The sequence below is a fragment of the Cylas formicarius genome, unplaced genomic scaffold, assembly GCF_029955315.1.
Source record: "Cylas formicarius isolate icCylForm1 unplaced genomic scaffold, icCylForm1.1 PGA_scaffold_6__28_contigs__length_40554024, whole genome shotgun sequence".
Lineage (NCBI taxonomy): Eukaryota > Metazoa > Arthropoda > Insecta > Coleoptera > Brentidae > Cylas > Cylas formicarius.
In genome coordinates, this window is record NW_026844347.1 from 23135734 (window position 1) to 23157354 (window position 21621).

A 21621-nucleotide genomic window follows, 5' to 3' on the forward strand; every position below is an offset into this window, starting at 1 on the left:
GATTATAATTACATCACAAAGAAGGGTAGTGCTTGAAATATAAGTACTCAGTAAAAGTATCTAGTGACGTCTGTGTCTCTGCTTTTAAGCATCACGCGTTAGCAAACGATCGGCTCCTCTCCTTCAAACTCACAAAAACGCGTTCAAATAGCAGATAAGCTTAACAAACAGCGCGAGTTATCAAAAAATCGACGAATATACTTCTGGCGTTTTCACTGTTACGAAAATATTCTTTAAATGACAGTCCGTAAATATTCAGGTACCCTCTTATCTCTACGATCTAATTCTAATCACTAATCACTTCTCCGGCACGATATTTTTCATAACCTCTATAACCTCTGCAAGTACTCGCAGTTAATATGGTATGTATGATAAACAAGAAGAAACAAAAGAAATTTTGCTGTGTCTATTTACCAGTATATAGAATGTAGATTATACCTAGTAGCAGTGACTGTGAACACTTTTTATTTTGGAATTGGTGTGGAAGCGAGAGTCTGGATCCATCAAGTCAATATAATTGATTTGCGCTAATTTAAAAATGATTTTTCTACGATTACTATGAAAAGGGTCTGAAAATACGCAACAATATATGAAAATCGCTAATTTCACATGGTACAGTTGTCAAAAGGGACTTTATTAAATTTCATAGTCAAAGTGAAAGCGAGAGATTAAAATAAAATTTTAATTTTGTGTAGCTGCAGAAAAAGCATCTTGTGCTACGCTAGAAACAGACTCTCTGATTGACACCGCTTACCCTTGCGTGTAAAGAGTCTTCTTCAAAACTTTCTCCACAATATACTATTTTTCCGACGATCACTGTCAAATATCTTATTTACTGAAAATTTGAAATTGAAAAAAATTTCTACCAAGTCGAACAAAGGCTATACGCATGTGAAAATTCAGAAAATCTGATTGGCCGACATCTGAGATATTATGCAACAAGTCTGATAAATTCCATTTCAGTCACGAGTTTGATTCAGTACCATCCGAGCGGCTGAAAAACTTTATCGATGTGTTGCGTACTATACTTTTTCTATGACCATTAGTTTTTGGGGTACATTTTTGTCCGAATACACTGAGTGATATGTAACGTAACCAGTAGAAATGACAGATATCAAACTAGCATTCGTTGCTAAAATCTACGGAAAACATCCGATCGTTTCCAAAGCTGTGACTAAAGTACGGAAAACGTCCGAAGTTGCTGGCGATCGTAATTAACGAAGCTGACCTTTTAAGATAATAGACGTAGAATTAGATTATATTATTTATCGGACGAATGTTCGATAGAGTGCATGCCGGCTTCTGGCTGGCCGCTGTACTATGGCTGTAACAATCGTTTCAATACAATGAAACCAATTGAATGGTTCTAACAAAAGAATCTGTAATTCGGTCAATAAAATAGCACTCTCTATAAGAACACATGGTTTATGTTTTTCCGTTACCATCCAAGAGACTTTTAAAATAACACAATATTTTTCCATTCTTTTGAAAGACAGACGCATTGTATTCCAGAGAATAATATAAGGCACTTTTATCGAACTGGAAGTAATAACGAGTTGATGAATACAATTATTCCACAATTATTTATTATATTTATTCAATGTTAATAGCGAGATTTGGAGTTAGTTAGTTATTTAGAGTAACTTGTTGTTGATGACACCTTACCATTGACGTTGAAGTAACTTTGTCAGTTTCCAGAAATAAAGTGCAAATCGGTTTTTGCGTTGCATTTAAATTTTGTGTTCCCTATATAGAGGATATACCGAATTCAATTTCAGTAAGTAGCTTCTTCTTCTTATATCAGCTTCTCCTTTGGAGGTGGCTGATCATCATGGCCACCTTCACTTTTGATAATGGTGATCTAAATAATTCAATTGACGATAGCCAAACCGAATCGAAGATCGCGTAACCAAAGGATTCTTCGGCGCCCTACACTTCGTCAACCTACAATATGAGTCTCGGCAGTTCGTATCTTGTACCGGGTGATATTTATCCCAGGAACTCAAGTATATGCGTTTTTTAATGGTAAAGAGTATTTAATTAATTACGAACAGTAGCCAAAACGATTTCGATTTAAGATACATTTTTCAAATTATGGCGTACTGAACAGGTCTTATTTTTAGCTTTGTCTTTAACGTAAGGCTGCTGTATTGATGAAATATGTAAACGTCCAAGAATAAGTTGTTTACATACAAAAGAGCAATAATATAATAATAAAAAAGTAAAAAATGATCAAAATGAGAACTTGAAAATTGAATAAATAAGCTGGCGAAATTATGTGTCCAACTTAGTTTATTCAGTGTTGAAAATTCTATTGACGCTTGGTAGCGATCCGTGGCCCATTGATACGGACAATCTTCCAATATCTTCGGTATGATCCTGCGACTTCGCTTCTTCTGTGGGAATCTTCTGGGCCGTTGCGGCTCTCAGTCACGATGTGGCGGCGATCCAAGCTGGTTGCCCACAACGTGCCATAAATATGCATGTGTGCCGCAATAACGTCGTACCATTTTTTCCGTAAACGTTAGTTTTTCGGGTTGATTTTTTCTTTCGCGCGCTTTTTACGGGGTGTCGGCGATTTTCGCGAACAGCGCCACGATGGGTGAGTAAGGCCGGAAAGAAATTACGCGAGCGTTCTAAGTTGATAAAGCGAAGACAAACGAGAATACTTAACAAGTTTTTAATAGTTTGGTGTAACAATTTGAACTCACCCTATATTTTTTGCACTTATCTATTCAGTATGGTACAGTTGGCAATTCTTTTTGTTTCTTTTTAATTTTTCATGTATTAGGAAAATTACCATACATTAAAGAAAGCTTTATTTGTTTATAGATACGTGAAGCATGAATTCGAGTTGAAATTGTCCCTTCGGCAAAATGTTAAAAATCAAATAAGGCAAAAAAAACGAAAATTGTAGAAATTAGGATAAAATAATTTCTTATATCCAAAAAAAATTCGAAGTAAAACCATTCAATTTATAAACAAATTAGATTAAAATAGCGACGCATCTTTATCAATGTTTCATATAAATAAAGTTTATATAAAAAATTTGCAAATATAAAACATTAACAGCTATTTATAATAGCTTTTTATCTAACATGCATTTTGTTGAAGCAGTAGAAGAAACAACCGGACATGTTTTAATTTTCCAACTATATCTGCAGTCCCCATGGTTTGTCGACGCCGTTTTTTTAAACTGAAATTTTTACGATTTTTAATTAATTTCAACTATATTGTATAAAAACACTAATCCTTTATATGCTGCTGCTGCAGTGAACAGTCAACTTCGTTATCTACTGTCACGAGTCACTTCAGATGTTTCCGCTTCTTTGGTTACGATTTGGGAGTAAATGTTTTCGTTAGATTTAACCCACGGATGGTGTTATATCACTATTTTTACTGGACGATCAATTTTTTTTCACTTATACATAACGTAATTGTATTGGAGTATTTTATGTTCTTCTTATATTGTTATAATTACTAAAATAATTAATTTTTTATATTTTGGAAATTGCTTGTTGTCAATTCATAATTAAATAGCCCATAAATTAGGTGTTTTGGATTTCAAATCAATATATGGAATAGTTTAAAAATGATAGTCTAAAATTGTTTTTCACCCGACATACCAAATGATCGTTGATATGATTTTCTCACTTAAAAGCCGATTAAAAGGTTCTATTCTGTTGTTGACTAATGGTGGAGGCTCAAAAATTTTAAATATCCAAATCTATGTATATTTTAGTCACTGAGGTATAATATACTATTCATAGCCTGTTTTCGAAATTTTTATTGATCCTTATGTGGACCAACATCGATAAATTTGATTTTGAATTTTTGGGTTTCTATCATTACTTAAACGAAACTCATGAACTATCAGGGCCTACATTTCCAAAATTTGCCCAAAAATATACAGGATCTTCAGAAAAGCATTTGTCCAAGGATTTCAGGAAAAAAAACGCTGCAAATTATTTCGTTGTTGTACTATTGAGTAAAGATTGTACTAATTCAAAATAAACGAAACCAATAAAAGTTTAAAATGATAATGAACGTATCCGTTGATTCCGTTTATTTTAAAAACGTTTTCTATATCTTTTAAATTAAATTCCGGATAGCTAATTGGCGATATTTTTGTCCATTCCACGCATTATTACTGTAAATTTTTATGATTGGGTGGTCAAAAATCTAAATGACTTTTTTTAACGACATCGTTTTAAATCGGCGACTACAACTTAAGGAAATACCGTTAAGAAACGCGCTGATGCTGGGTAAATTTGACGTTTTATGGCTCCCGATTGTTGTTAATTAATTTTCGGAATAAACATAATAGGAAATTAAACCGATTTAATAGGGTTTTTTCGATGTGACCCATAGAAGTATCAGCAGTGAATTTTATGGGTATTATATTACTAAAATATATCTTTTTGGCTTATATTATTTAAATTATTTATTTAAAAATGGACCGTTTTTAATGGATTTCTATGGTCGAAAGTTATTAGGAATGTGTTAAAATTCAAAAAAGCACCGTCATTCTGATCCCAGTCGAGAAAAAGCAAACTTTTCGGCCGATAAAACACCAGAGATCGAGAAAAACTGTTTATATAAAAGTGGTTTAAAAAACATGTTCTATATACGAGAAAATATAATCTAACTAATTAACCAGTGTCTTTTGCTCCACAACAACCAAATTTGCATTTGTGTTTTTCGTTTTATGGATATCAGCCCAGAGCGCGAAGTTCGAATCACTTGTTTCAACTTTCGGTTCTATAAGTTATCGTTTCTTCTTTAAACTGTTTTTTTTTTAATATTGTGTCACGCATTTTCAATATATCTTCTTGCCCTCCTATAATCTCTAAGTATCATACTATTTGTTATTTTCTATTGTTGTTGACTTAAAACTCAACACACGGTTAGTTTAGTAGACCCACGCTTCGAATGCGGACATAACAGTGCGTAGAGTTTTAAATACTTGCTTAATAAGGAGGTGGTAATATTCAACTAATTAATCATTTTACGGAATCGTTTAAACTTTCCTTTTACATTCCTCTAAAATTTGTTCTTTCGTTTTCTATTCAAAAAGCTGTTTATAAGCTTGTTTCACGCCGATCGATGTTAAAATAATTTAATAGAAGTATTTGTGTAAAGACAGCGCGCGGAAGTATGCTACAGTCGTTAGAATATTCTCCAACTAACCGAGTCATTAACTCGTTGATGGCCTTATGAAGCATATAAATGAGACATTATTGCATCGGCTCGCTTTCCATCTATGGACAATAAATGCTTGTCAATTTGTTTGAGTGAGCCGCTTATAGCGATGCCTAACAATAAAATGTCAACCGATGCTCGAACTAGATGGTACATGGGCGTGAAAAAAGAAGCAAAATACAGGACCGCATTTCACGAAACTGCATAAGCCCGTAATCAGAAAACTAAGTCGTAGAGTTTTTGACACTTTTTATTATTTCTTTCTCTCGGTACATTTGTACCACTCTGCAAGCCTGACATATATATTAGGAGAGATACATGGAGGTATAGAAGAGGTGTATTGAGATATAATGGGAATAGAAGTATATATCACCAGGCATACGGAATATTTCAGATGTATCGCTGTGTACTGCTGAGAAAGTTTTACTATTTTGTACAGGAGCGCCGCTAAAGAGGAAGTACACTTATTTTGTATTATTTTATTTTGATATCATAAATAATATTTTTTTATTTATATCTTAAAAAGTTTCAGAAATTACAAAAAAAAATATTTTATGGAGTTCCTTGTACAGTATCTTCTGAAAGGTGTTTTCTGAGACATGTTTATTAAGTAAACAAACTAAGTTTATTTTTTATAAATTTATTTAATTTTATTTTTTTTTATTTAAATTTAATATAAATTAGCATAACATTTGGCATAAATTAATACTATAGGAACTTATGACTTCAATATACAAGTTTCAATAAGACTTTGAAGCATTATTGATATAAATACGTTTTTGTTCAGTATCTCAATATATCAGAAGCGAATTTGCTAAAAAAAATGCAGTAATTTAAACCTGTTACCTCAATTTTACTTTTTTGTTGATAAAACTGATTTTACGTTTCAAAGTCTTACCACCTTACCAAACAACTAACAATGCTAACATGTCAAAATCTTATATATTGGATATTGTCCTTAACCTGCGGAGTTTATATGCGTAAATGAAATTTCTGATAGCTAAAAATTATGAAACCTGTACAAATAAAACTGATTTTCTTAGATAAAAAACCAAAACGTTTTTTTTCTGTTCTTAACTGGTCCAGATTTTCTGAATTAGGATTTTTTAAATTACATGCAGATACAAGCATACACAAATACTATAATGGTATGTCTTTGTTTTTTCAAAAAGCTAATTAGTGTTAATTCTTTTAAAGCATCATTCTTTAAGTAATAATTGCGATCCATAACATTGCTTGCATTTAATATTTGTATATTTCTGTTAACATAAACACAAGCTTTAAGGGTGTGAATGAGCATAAGTAAAATAGTCGGAAACAAAAATTAGTGAGTTACCTAAGTTTCCATATCAGAAAACTGTTGAGGGAGAGTCGCTAAAGAAGAGATACAATATCAAAATTCTATGCGAGTTGAAGATGCAAATGCAACTCTAAGAATTGAACACGGTCAGAACATTTAATATGTCTTCTATCAAAGCCCGTAAATTTCCAAATTTACGTAATAAAGAATTTTTCCCTTTCACACTCAGCAGAAATCGATCAACATCGATTTTGCCTCCCGAAACTGCTTCACTGCGTAACTATTAACGAGACACTCTGTGTGAGCTTTTATGGGCTGTTTACACACGTAGTCATAAAACTTTGTTCCGATGATCATTACTTAAGTGTCGTCGCAGTGTTTTTATTTTCACCGGGAAAGCTTAAATTACCGACCAATCAAAAGCGTAACGGTTCAGAAAAATGCCGTGATAACACATTAACGTATATACTTTCAGGTAAAACGTGCGATTAATATGAAAAAGAACGGAAAAGTCATCTCGCGGAATCTCGTTCTAATCTACTTAAATTTTATGATACGTTTACGATATTTATGGTATATTCATCTAATTGCCCTGATACGTATTTAATCCTACCGGGCGCGAAATGTTTTGCAGTTTTATACTCTCCATACTCTATAATTGTTATAAATAAATAACGTTCGGGTACTGTTACGGCGTGGCAGCGCGGTTAAGACCACGGCACTTTTGTTTATAACTGACTTTGTGCACGCCTTTGCTAGTACTAATATATCTGCATTTGAGCGCCGTTTAACTTACTTAATGTCTGAGGATTAATAGTATTTCTAATCGCTTATAGACTTCACTAAACGTATATTTGTATTACCAAACTTAAAGGTAGAACAAGCTCCATGTGGCGAGACTCTATTTTACAAATAGTGTTAGTTTTCACTTTGCTATCACGAAAAAGTTTTATTGTGGTTTATGTTATTATTGTGGGTTCACTGATTATTCGTCTGCAATTATTGAATCATATTTGTCCCAAAGATATGAAGATTTGTAATGTTATATCCATGTCAGTGTTACCTTATTACGGCATAAGTGCCAAACCAAACACCTTTATACGTTTTGGAACCGTCAGTATACCAATGATGTCCTGCCCCTATAAGGTTCGTCTTATACTGAGCCGATTCATCCCTGCTTCGCAGGTTGACTTCATGGAGAAGGTCTCTTACTGAGGTGTAAGGCATCATATCTGATGGTTTTCTCAGAATGCGGTGGTAATATCTTGTCCAGTGAGTACTCTCTCACGTATGCTTGGGGATTCTCTCCCATTACATATACAGGGTACCTCACTGTTGCGATATCCTTTTATTTATCCATAGCAATTAATTACTGGACAATTAACACATTTTTGACTGCTAGTAGTAAACGGAAACACAAATAGATATCGAGAATTGATTTACCACTGACAGGGTGTCTACCAACAAAATATATCATTTTGTACGGTTCTTTATAGTTAGTCTAGATGTTGACAAAATTTCTTTTGATGCTCTTGGATATTCAGCGCTGGACCAATAAATTGATTTATTGCATTAACAGTGTCCAAAATTTGATGATCAACCACAATTGGAATGTTACTTTATAAAATATGACGCACTGTATTTTATCTTGTGGCATGGATTCATTGACCATACCTTTCCCTATTTTCAACAGTTTTGTTGTTATCATTCAATCATAGTGATTCAAAATTTCCGGAAAAATTGGTTGTCGCAAAAAAAACCTGTTTTTCCCCGGAAAATTTGGAAAAAACGGATAATTTGGGAAAAATTGGATTTTTATTGGAAACGAAATCCAAAAGCATTTTAATATCCAGGGAGGTTTACGTGTTAAATATTATTCAATACAATTATTTTCAAACATATTTTAAAAAATAAGTGCAGTGTAACAACACTGACAACTTGTTTACCGGTGAATCCCCTACACATTTCCGCGAAACAAATCTTATTGAGTCCGATAAATCCATATTATCAGAAGTGCCTTTTGTTTTTAAGTTGATAGAAGATGCAATATATGGTATTCCCGCAAATACCTATGGCTTGTCCTGCCTGACTAGAGAAAATCTATTAAAATGTGTAAAAGAGCGCTTCGAATTTTGTTGTTAACCTATTCATTTTGCAGCAAATCTTCTTGATTTGATATTGGCAATTGATTTTATTTCGCAAATGTCAGTTTAAATACAGGAGAAGTAATGGCAAATTTAGGCCACTTCAGAACTGAAACAGGATTTTTTAGTAGGAATTCTCTATAGAAATCTGCGAGCAGTATCGATCCAGTTATATGGTATCAGGGGTTGTGCACCTCGCAGCCACTTATGCCAATTGCTTCCAGAATTTTAAATGGACCTCCATCGTCCGCTTCGTCAGAAAGAAACTGGTCTTTGCATGGTGTTATTCATACTAAAAAAAGAAATAGACAAGATAAGGTAAGGTACAAAAACTTGTTGCAATTCAGAAAAATCAGAAAATGACATATTTGCCTACGATTCTGGGCCAGTTCCGCTTTTACAGCGGGCTGAAATGGATATCGAATTAATTGGGAATATCCAGGACGGCGATGCTGCGGAATCAGAACCAGATTCTTTCTCCGAAGACTTGGACCTTGACGATGAAACTCCTTTAAGTGTACTGGCTTTGCAGAAATGACGTTTTTTTACTTGCATTTTGCGTGCGTTGTCAGTTCTTGTTTTTTTTGTATACAATTTTTTTTTGTTTATTATGTATTCTGGAGTTTATGTTTTGTTACCAAAGAGTTCTTATTTTATTTTTTCTATTATTTTGAAATAAAGTAGGCAACTTAATTTTTGTTTTTTTTTTTATTGAAGCAACTTATACTAACCAATATACATTTATATCATAATATATTAACTCGTTTAGCTGTCTGGCATTTAATTTAAAAAAAGTCAAATTTTCCGTTTTTTCCAATTTTTCCGAGGTTTGGGAAAAAAACGGAAAAAACCCGTGTTTTTTTTGCAAATTTTCCGTTTTTTTCCGAACCGTTAAATCTCTATTCAATCATGAATTATCATTAAAGAACATGAACAAGGAAAACGGCCAAAATTCGGTTTAATTTAAACATGAAATTAAAACTGGAAAATTCAATTTAGAATTATCTAAATAACAAGAAAAGCGTTGAAATTTATGAGACACTTTGCGCCATTTTCTTTGCTTTTTTCATGATAATTTAAAGGAATCTGAGCATATTTTCACATAATAAAAATGTTTTTGGTTGAAAGTGGGGTTTGAAATGACGTCGATGTCGTTTCTAAACATTTTTTAATGTTGGCTTCAAAAGTTTGGCATGGGCAAGGCCTCTCTATATCTAGTAACTATATAGAGTTTTAAATTTAGTATGTACTTCGATAGGAAACACGCAAAACTTTGAAGAATTCGCTTCCTTTAAATGAGTGCGAACTCCTCGGGATATTTCATTTATACTCTAACCAATTCTGATTTTTTGTAGTTATACGATGTCATCGCCACAGAATCCTGCACGATTTGCTCCCGGATATCTAAGAAGGTGCAGTTCTTCAAAGTGCCATAAATGACATGGGTCAAAAGCCATCCCATCAAGCGGGTGGCCGATTTTTGCAAGACAAACTACGATTCCTATTCCCGAAAGAGTACCGTACTACACACAATCCCCGACCGGAGCAGCCTATCAAGTTTCAGTATAAAACGACACGGAAAACAGTCGACAAGAACCAACAGAACGAAAAGTTACCACCAGTTATCAAGATTCAAACGATAAATAATTTGAAAAGTAGGTAATTTTGGAGGTGTGTTAAGTGCGTTAGCAAAGACATTTCAATCTTTTTACCGGTTGGCGACATTTTTGGAATTACTATTCACAAATCGCCTCGATTCTTCCTGCGACGGTGGTTGCTAAATTGAACCTGCTGACGTTTCAGTTTCATTTAAGCTCTGAAGAAACCAACGTCTGCGTGTTCGATTTATCAACAATCAATGCATCAAAGAATCAAGAAGAGATGCAAATAATGTTATAGTAGCCTGTGGAAGTTTCTTTGAAAAATTTTTGGAAGTCTCGAGTAAAGGTTTTTATTTTGGTAAACCCAATATGAGCCTGTTATTGGCTGTTTTTATAAAATGTCATGAACCAAAGATTAGTGTAATACATTTTCTGCTTTTCTTATTGCAGATATCTTTTAGTATTACTTAATCCACCAGCACCAAAAGGGTCTGGCACTGTACAGCGCCCGTATTGTATTATGAGAGCTATACACATGTGCACTTTGACTTTTTTTTCTTTACTTTTTTATTAGAAATTAAAGGCCTCTATTTCTGATACTAAAAAGCTACAAAAAAATTTACTAGAAGTTTTCATTCATTTCAAAGGAGTCCCAGAAAATATTTTTTGTGTCATTTCTCATTAAGGACGATGTTTCTCTCGACATGTCGTTTGTTGGGTTATGCTCCTAACGAGCTAATAACTAACTGTTCACCGCCGTAATTAACGGATTCAAACGAAAAAAGTTTGCTTGAGATGCTTTGCTTTTGATTAGTCATATTTAAAAAAAAAATAATACAAAAGCAAACAAAAAATAGAACAACAAAGTTAGTAGATATAAAAGATTGTTTCTCTCCAAATTTTACGAAATTGTCATCAGCTAAATTTTTGTGCGAGGTAGAAAGGCAATCGGCATTATTGAAATGATAAGAATAGAATATAGATAGAATAAGTAATCAATAATATAATATTTAACTGGTAAATGTAAAAGTTTTTTCGTTTTTTATTAGCTTGTGTCCAAGTGAAAAACACAAACGAAACTAAAGACAGTAAACCGGACCAAAGAAACGTGGCTAAACAATACCTTCCAATGAGGACAAAAAGTGAGCCGACTTTAGCGGTCGACAAAGTGCGCACCAGGAACCGACAAAAGAAAAAGACGGCGAAGTCGAAAAATAATTGGAAAGAAAAAGTGCAACAGTTTGGTTACGAAATTCAAGATGTCGATGCGTTTTTAGCCAAGGTAACTATGAAGATACTATTAGTTAGTAGTAATAACCAGAAACTTATCAATTAGCAATCTTTATGTTGCTTGAAGCACTTGCAAAAGTTAAGGTGACGATTGTCTTGATATTTTTATTCTAACTGTTACCATTATTATTACTATTATGTTTTTTGGTCTTTGGCGTAGCAAGATGAGAACCAAGGATTGGCGATTTTTGCATATCTGCTACTAAACTTTCAGAATCACCCAGTTTTGGCAGCGAGGTACAATCTTAGCCGACATCGCTAACTATTATTGTTCCATTTCGAAGGCCAAAGCAGTATACTTTGCCAGTTTTTTTCTGTTTTGTTTGCTGGATATTATTCGTTTTGGGAATAGCAATAATAGGTATTTTTATGGCTTTTACCTATTACTATGATATGTGACCGGTTTCTTGTTATTGTCCTCTTCCTTAATGACTGTCCTATCCGAATATAGTTTAACACTGTTATTTTCCAGGATATTCTCAGGGTTGTATCTGTAACATGGGGCTGACTTTTCCTTCAACTTACAGAGCTGAGTAAGTCGCAAATGTACAGTTTTTCCCACGCAATGCCGATGTAGACCAGCCTCCATGAAACTTCTGGTCAAGCATTTTTTGCCAATAAACAATTTCAATATTCTCAAGTGAAACTAGAAAGTAAAAATTCGTATCCTTCATTTTCTTTTTCAAATGGAAAGAGTTTACTTTTCCTCAAAACGAATAATTTGTGTCATTTTTTCTGAACTTTTTTAAAGAGGGTTCCATTGAATTGCTGTCTTTCTGTTCTGCAATAATTTAAATACCCAATTCTGGATATTCTGAAGCATTCGTCAACATTCTCTTGTATTGTAAAACTTCGATAAGGGAGAATTACAGGTTCTTATCATTGGAATGTGGATTATGTATTCGCCGCTTGGCACTATATTTATGGTTTATCTAGGTTCATTAATTTTCTACATAGGTCTAGAGGCGATCCTTAAATTTGGTAGTACTGGACGGAATCCTCCACGCCATTTAGAAACAGACTTTAACAAACATTTCTGGCTTGGGCCCCAAACTAATGGTCGGTCGTGATTTAAGCCTTCCAAAGTGGGACGAGCGTCACTGCGTTTCGAATACGTTCTCAGAGGAAGAAAATAATAAGCTGTTAACTCGCGCTAATGACAGGTTCCCCATGGAACATCTGTCTGTTCAACCGTCTGTCGATCCCACCCACGAGCGATGATTATACGGCCGCTCAAAGGATTACGGGGCACCTTATCGATTTATTAATCTAAATTATATCGTGGTGGTATACTTGTGCATATATATGCGAATTCCACGACGCCAAAAGTTCAAAAGGTGACGAGTCGGATTGGACGGGCCAAACCGGCACAGGTCGAAAAAGGCAGGGGGGCACCTGTAAAGGCGCGTTTCTACTAAATATATAACTATACAGGGTGGTTCATGATTAAACTGATTAAAATAAATCGCTAGTTAGTGAAATGCAGGATGTTAAAGTATGGTTCTCGAAATTGTTATTTTTCTATGGCTCAACTATTTTTTTAAGGGATGTCGAATACGAATATTCTATTTTCTATTTTTTTTACATAATATGTAGAATTATTATGAGAGAATGATGATTTCTAAGGTAAAAACCTATAGTAGATTTATTCAGATAAAATAGGCAGCCTTTGATATATTTTTATTTTAACTAAACGAATTTAAAAACTTGTTTTCTCGTGAACGTTCATTTGATTTTGATGATCTTTTTTTATGAATTGTAGATTGCTCGGTTGTCAACGATGCTGTCACGAACTTTTGTTAAGAATTTTAATTGAGCATATATGGGGTGCAACAACGAGTTATCTTGTTTCTCAATAAGCGACATTTTACTAACATATATTCGATATGGAGTCAATAAGCATTAGTAAAATGTAGCTCATTAATAAGATGCAAAGTGTAAACATTTTGTTTACCTCTCTATAGCACGAGTTGTTTTGGAGATGTCGGCATGAAATTTAGATTCGGGGGTTTTTGAAGATGAGGATTAAGCTTACGAGTAATGTATATACTCTACATTATCGACAAGACACATCGTTTTTGAGATATTTGCATTGTATCTAATATTTTATTCCACTACAAATCGGTGGCTTAAAAACAGTTCGTTAAGAATTGGTAAGCTATGGATTAGAAAGACATTCACATTGACATTAGCGTTGATATTCAATAATCCAAATAAAAGATCTTTGTATTGTAAAACGAAATAAAATGTAACTTTAAGCGATTAATATGCCTAGGCATTACGTATAATCAAGTAACGGAAATTTTGCGTTAATAAAATGTTGTGTACCATGTGATTCTCTTTTCAAAAATAACGTCTACATGCTACTGTTATATTTTTTATAAAACTTCTGGATTCCTGCTGCGTTCGTTTTTGTTGAGTCGAACAGAGCTCTAAAGAAGCCAACATGATAAATGGCGAAACGGTAGCTACCTCGACTCAACAAAAACCGACGCAGCAGGAATGTAGAAATTTTATAAAAAAAAAATATGTACCATGTGAATGTGAATATACCATTTTTGCACCTCGTATATGATCAAACCAAATTCTGATTGAAAGTTTGTAGAATTGTTTCTGAAGGATCAATCAAAAAAGAAAATCAAACGAATGGTTCGCGAGGAAACCATTTTTGAAATTGGATGCACTTTTTAGTGGCGGATTTTTTATGGAGGTTAGTATTATTGATGTAAATGTAGTAAATCTTATCTACTTAGAAATCCTTGTTCTATCATAGTCAAAATAATGGAACTAACAAAAAAAATTCTGACACGGGATAGCGAGATTATAGTTTGTAACTATATCATGTAAAAAATCCTATTCGCCATCTAAAGAAACCCCGAATCCAAATTTTCATGTCAGTATTTCATCTTGAGCTATAGAGAAATTACAATTTCGAAAACTATACTGTAATACCCTGGATCTCACTAATGAGCGATACTTTACAAATGCATATTCGACTCAATATAATTTTTTTCACGAGTTTAATCTAAAATTGCTTTTGTATATCTATGTCACCGGCCAAATACCTAGGCGAAGCCAGTTTAGTCGATTCAATTCATCTTTTCATTTCGTATTTGAATGTTACAGTCCTCCTCTTAATATATAGATTGTACAGTATATATGTTCGACATATTGCAATAAAGTTTGTGGCGTATATACCGATTGTCCCATACATACATACATGGCAAAATAGGTAATAATGTTGTGATTTAACGAATCTGACCTTAGTTCAAAAGTTAATATTAACCGAGATACAATGTGTCAATTTGATTTTTTTTGCGCCTTACAGTGTGCTTTTTTTAAATAAAGATATCCATATTTTACACAAGAAGTTTTACCTTTTAAATTTCACCTGCCTCATTTTGAATAATGCTTCCTAGTTTCGAAATGATTCAGCGGCATTTTTAATCTTATGCCATAATTCATCTGAACTTCATATATCATCCAACACAAAAATCAATATAATTGAAATCTTGTCTGTTTTCGTCAGAGCCTGCTTCGCACGAACTTTACTGTATTTTATTGTGATCATGTTAGCCAAACCCTTCTTTGAACTATTTTGCATGTTCACTAGAAACTGTTCAGTTAGGTGCAAAGAACATTTCAAGGTAAGTTTCGTGAAATCGTAATATTTTTATCTAAAAAATATTCTATTTTGCCATGTACCATTACTTCCGAGACCTTCTGTGTATATAAACTATAGGCATTCACAAAATAAATATTGTATTAACACGTATATTGAAAATATTGAAAAATAAATATTGTATGAACAGAGAAATTAAAATTTGATATTACAATTATAAACATGGCAATCATATATTACAGAGGTGAATCGTCGCTTAATAATTCATCTAATGTATAGTAGCATAGTAATACCAAATGTAAGTTTAGTCTCCTGTTAAACAGTGGTAGTGCAAGCCTATGCCGATCTATCTTCTTTATTTCGTAAGCCGTGATCGATACTATCAAACGCTGAACTCAATTAACTTAGCCAAAAAACAACATAAAAATATGTTTTCTGTTTATAGAATAGATGGAGTAATAGCCCGATCTAGAGCAGGATTAATTGATTTATTCATTCATTAACCTATACTGATTTTTTGAGTAACTGAAATTTTTCTCAATATTTATTTAAACGTGAGTTGTGACAAGATTTAAATATCTTACATTGTAAAAATAGTGGCTTGCAGTTTTCAGGATTAGTTGTATCACCTATGTGTTTGTAAATTAGAAAAATCTTTTTGTTTTTTTGATAATGTCTTCGGTAAAGCTCTCATTTATTATTATTACACATATCTACTTAAAGACAAAGACAATTTTTAAGATTAAAATCTTATATAACATTATCAATCAATGGGAACTTCATTGCAGAGATAGAGGATGCCAAAACTTTTGTTTTCTCAAAAACACAATATCCGAAGGTACTGAGAGTGTTACAATAACACTTTTGACATTTTTGCAAGACGCCTATACTTTCTAGTTATCACTTGTTTAGATATTTGTACCGATTTCGAGATAAAGTTAAATTACCTCGTAAATAACTAATTCATTTGTAACCAAAAGTTTAAAAAGGGTAAAAGTGTATCAGACTATAGATATTGAACAACGTTCATTAGCATCAAATAGTTGATTTTTCAAGTGTAAGGTAAACAAAATTTTAAAATTTTGTGGTCGAAAGACGTCAAAACATCGAATGAAAAATGTAAATTATTGTAAATTTTGTATGATCTTGACTTAATATGGACAACATTTTTTGCGTATAACTTTAACATTAGGTGCTTTAATAATTCCGGAACTCTTCCATATCCCCTCGTAAATCTGGGACATGGAATCTTCCCATAATGATACACCCTTGCCCGACGAACGCGATTATAGTAATAAACTAAGCATGTTATAGCATGTAATCAATTGATGCTATAAAATAGTAATTATGTTTAATCATGCCTCGGTCAGCTCGTAAACTAAAACAATTTTCAGCAACAGCAATTTTCTGTTGTAATGGTACAATTACATTTGATATACGACGCGAGTTCGCAAGTAAAAAGAGACAAAAGACCGTTTCAAAATAGCACCAGTATAAAGGAAGAACCAAAATTTTTTGAATGTAAGCGTTTTTACTCATCAACTATTATTAAGCTAAATAATTAGTTCATATTTACTTTGGTATGAGAGCTACAAGTATTAGAAAAAAATCGTTTTTAATTAAATGATGAATTAATTATTTCTGAAAAGAAGGGTATGAATTTTGTCGTTAAAGAAAGAATTAATAATAATAATACAACAATATTGTTACATTTTTACAACGAAGAAACGTTATGCGGTTTCGTCTAATGCGAAGGTGAAATTAAATAAGTCATTTAAAGTGAATTAAAAATTTACTACAGGCTACATAAATAAGAAAAAAAACTAACAAAATGTTTTAAATATTTAATAATAATAAAATTGAAAATAATTTTAATTTATAAAGATATTTTATGACTTTGTTTTTAATTTTTTTTACACAGTTGTTTCGTGAGGTTCTATATTTATAGGCTCTATACCTCTAGTAGCTTGATCCCAAAAATACATCTTAGTATTTCTAATTTGTTTGTCGGATTTTGTCACCCGGGGTTGAATGTGAATACATTTGAGTTTTGCAGTGCTGTATAAAACAAACATGCGGACATATATATACAGTATATTATTGGTCATAATATAGAGCATTGCGGAGCTCTATGCAGTTTAAAATAAAAAAAAGCAACGTTTAAGACAGCGCATGCACAATTATGCCACGCACTAAAAACAGTGTAGCGTGTGTAGTGTTGGAAGTTAGAAGGTTTTGATCAAAAATGAATTAGAACATGGGATGTTCTTATTAAAGTTACCTGAGGATAAGTGCCTTGTTTTGGAGCAATTAAAGTTATCACGACTTTGGAAATATTTTAAAATATGCACTTCAAACAAGTTACGTCGTTTTTGCAAATTTTCTTATCGAATAATAAAAACATTCCAGTGTATAAGGTACGCGTAGATAAAAACATGTCGTTGATGACTTATTTCATTTCAATCGCAATTCACACACGGAAATATGCTAATATAAAACACTGCTAACGTGCTAATATAAAAGACATTATAGTCGCATTAGTGGGTACGAGTATGCAATAGTGGGCTTAAATAAGAGAATGGGCTTTGCCGTAGATGCTAATCCATGCCTAACTACATTAGCCTTTTTTTTATTATCTTCTAAACCGCCTAAATTTCATAATATGACCACTTTCAATAAAATTTCTTCAGTTTTAAAACTAGGAAATTAATTGGTGAATTTGTATTAATTTAACTCCCCCAATAATAAAATAACTATACCAAACTTGTCTTAGATGCTTGGTCTCGTAGACGTGTGCTATACTTCAGCAGAAAACAAACTTTATTTACTTTTAATTCAATTATTTCAGTTACAGGGAATATTCCCAGAGAATGGCAGTTTTCGGTTTGTTATACACTCTGTACCCACCTTATCAAATTTCAAAAAAAAAAAAAGTATATATAAATCCAAAACGAAATACAACACAAAATCACTCCTAGTCGATGGAGGTGTGTGATGTGTTTAGCAGTAATTTATTTCCAAATATTTCAAACACCGTTAAGCTATCGTCTTCATATTTTAGGCTACTTTGGAAAAACCGGCCAATATACCGATAGTCTTGGCGTTTCCAAGCGTCCTCTACCAAACCCGAGTGGGTGGCTACCAAGCGGAAATCTCACTACCCTTGGGTATGGTGGTCAACGCAGTTTTCAAGAACCAACACTGGCTCTACGTGCAAACCCCCCATGCCGAAGAAGGTTACGTCAGTTATGCCGCTTGCTTGCCTTTAGGTATCTCAAAACTATAAGTACTAACCAAATAAATGTGTTATTGTTCCAGAGCTGCTTTATTTCGATTCGAACACAAATTATAAATTGCACTGGCATTTTTTTCTTAAGGAACAATATTATTCTCGCAACCTTTTGCAAAATTAATTAATTAATTAATGAGGAAAGTGTACTGTTGAATTCACAAATTTTTTGACAAAAATTATCTTTTACTATTGTAAGAAAACCATATTTAGCAATGTCTTTTTCTCACACTTCCAGGAATTGAGGACTCTGTGTTTCGTAAATGAGTACGAAAATGTGCACTATTTAGATCACTTATATTTTTTATTCTCTCCAGTTCACGTACCGGGTGATTCAAACTGGATACTTTTAGAAGGTTAAATACAAATTAACGCTGTCCACCACGCTTGATTTTCAACGACCGTTGAAAACTATGTCTTGACAGTGAATACGATGGATTTTATTGAAAAACTATAATATAGCCGTTTTACACAACACAAACTATATTCAGTCACAACGTGACGACGGTACAAATCATCAGTTTATTCGAGTTAATCACAAACACACATTTTGCGTTAAAATAGAGATTAAATTTCCTCGAAGGAAACCGTTTGAGAGGCTAGCCCAAAGAGGACACCGACTTATAAGGGAATATATTAATAGTGAAAGGGGCTTAAAGGGGGGTTTAGCGCTAGGGCGATTTTCACGTTTCTATTGTCAAGGGCGGTCGCGGTCGACTGGTTTCTTCGCGCAACGTATGTCTGGAAAAGAGGCGCCGTCGGGGCGGTCAGTCACGTCTATGCAGCGTAATCAAGGGAGCCGATAGACGTTGCGACGTCTAACGCAATATCCGCGTTTCAGTGTTCGCGAGGGCATTGGGTTGTTTTATCAACAGTTACTGCGCAACTCTAGAAAGCTGCTTCGCGGCGCTTATATACGCTGATAAGTATACTCTTTAGGCGACTATAAATAATAATAACAATAATAACTGAAATTATTTTTTGGATGCACCATCTTTCCAAATCGTATTTTCTTGAATAGACAATCGATCTAAAATTTGATTTCACCTGTATTGACACCATAGCATACCTTTTTTAGTTGTCTCACTGTGCATTACTCTAAAGAAACTAATTAAATTAAGTTAAAAAACTAATTAAATTAAAAATATATTTTTCCTGTATATATAGCACCATGTAGGTACAATATGCGAGATATAATATTGTTACGTTTTTTAATCGAGTAAAATTGTTCCTCACTCCGCGTAAAACTGAAACTTTATTTCGCCTACAATAACAATTACACACACAAGTCGCAAGTCACCAATTATTTATACACTACTATTTTCTCTTTTCGACTCACGCTTCACTTTTATCGCCTTTTCGCAGAAGTATGATAGAAAAGAAAAAAAAACAAAGGCCTAAAGCCTAAGTTTTTGGTGGTAATGTGTTATTGACATATGTTTGAATTTTACTGTCTTAAAATTTCATTCAAATAGATGAAATCGTAAAATTTAAGACCTGGACATTTTAGAGAGAGCAAAAAAAACACATATAAAAATCATTTATAAAGAAAATACTTGAGATTTATTAGCAGAAACGATCAAGGGTCTAGGATTTTGCTCTCAAATTTAAATATTCTACACCATAGATCTTATATTCAATAGAAGAACTAATAATAATGTATTAACGTGTTTAAAATGCTCACAGGTATCATACCCCCTCCAGACGACGACACACCGTCGCCATGTTGGGAAAAGTCGACTGACGTATTCCCTAAACCTTCTGGCAATATGACGGACACTGAAAAACTTAGTTCGAAATCAGACTGCAGTGGCGACAGGGATAATTACTGTAGGGCGGGATACAGAACAGCCCTAAGTACATGCGGTGAAAAAAGCGTGGACAGATTGTATTTAAGAGCTGCCGCCATAGCCAAAGGTATTTGCAACGCACTCGATGTGCTCTTAAATCAGAATTGCAATTTTTTAATTTAGGTAGGGGAACAAGACAGACCTTACTAGTGATAAACGAAGATTACAAAGGTGTTGGACAGAGCGGCATATCTGTAATGAAAAACGAAGTGGTTTTTTTGCTCAATGCCAACTTCAAGGGTTGGTTTTATGTTAAGAACAAGGATGGTCGAGAGGGTTTTATACCGTCTGCAGTGGCTGGTCATGGATTTTTGTAAATATAGTATATAAATTAATTATTTATTTTGTTTATGAATTGAAAAAAGATATTTGTAATACTCGATTCAGTTTTATTGTGTCTTAGCTACCCGATACCTAATTAAATTTTTGCTTTCTTCAAATGAACCTTATGAATCAAATATAATAGCGGAAACACTGTGTTCCTTAGCGTATTTTCCCAATAACTGTTATATTTCGACATTACCAGTTTCACTTCACTGACTGGCTATAGAGCAGTGCTCGCTTGTATAGATCGCAGCGCCTTCTCGTCATGAGGGGTCGAATATTCCAGCCGTCTTCGGGACAAGCGGCATCTGTAATGATCCGATTGTTTCCAAGGACCCAAGTTTCTTGAAACGCATAGTAGGTCGAGCCCAGCCTATTGAGCTCCCATGCCTAATTGGGAAGCACAAATTCACTGGTAATCGGTAACTTTAGTTGAATTTCAACGTTAACGCAATATACAGGGTGTCCCGAGGACGATGTGACACTTGACCATTGTTTTCATGAAAAGCAACTTTAAGCCTGTTGGAAAAATTTATTGTGTGCGATTATCTTTGCTTCTAAAATTAATGGAATGTACCAACAGACCGTTTTTTTAGGTCGGTTTATAATCGCCTGCATAAAATTAAAATGAACGTGTATTGAAATAGACTGGAAAAAAATAGATTAGAAAAAATTGCTTGTCACTAGCCACATTCTTCGACTGTAATCGGATTTCTCATATTTGTCTTTTATTTCGACAGTAGGGGCTTAAACATAGCTATAATAGTTAATTGAACTATATAGAACTTTTTAATAATAAATATAACCTCTCAGAACCTGCCTGTGGGTTGGGCGATTGATCACATTAATCTTGCCCAGCACTTTGGCAATTTACTATGAACATAAGAAGGAAGCCTCCTACTGCGGTGATTCTGTGGTGGAGCATTGCACGCGGCGGTCTAACCTCCGCCCGCTCCTAGCAGAATCCGCTGAATTCGTTTGAAAAACCTTTGGTATCGG

General features: G+C 33.6%; 1 protein-coding gene across 1 annotated transcript; it reads left to right on the forward strand.

Moving 5' to 3' along the window:
* Positions 1–2452: 2452 nt before the first annotated feature.
* LOC132703579 (uncharacterized) lies at positions 2453–20702 on the forward strand. Its single transcript, XM_060672922.1, has 6 exons — positions 2453–2602; positions 10002–10301; positions 11297–11529; positions 18221–18428; positions 20135–20365; positions 20422–20702. The coding sequence occupies exons 2-6, from the start codon at positions 10088–10090 to the stop codon at positions 20613–20615; spliced, it is 1080 nt and encodes a 359-aa protein (XP_060528905.1). The 5' UTR covers positions 2453–2602; positions 10002–10087; the 3' UTR covers positions 20616–20702.
* Positions 20703–21621: the final 919 nt, after the last annotated feature.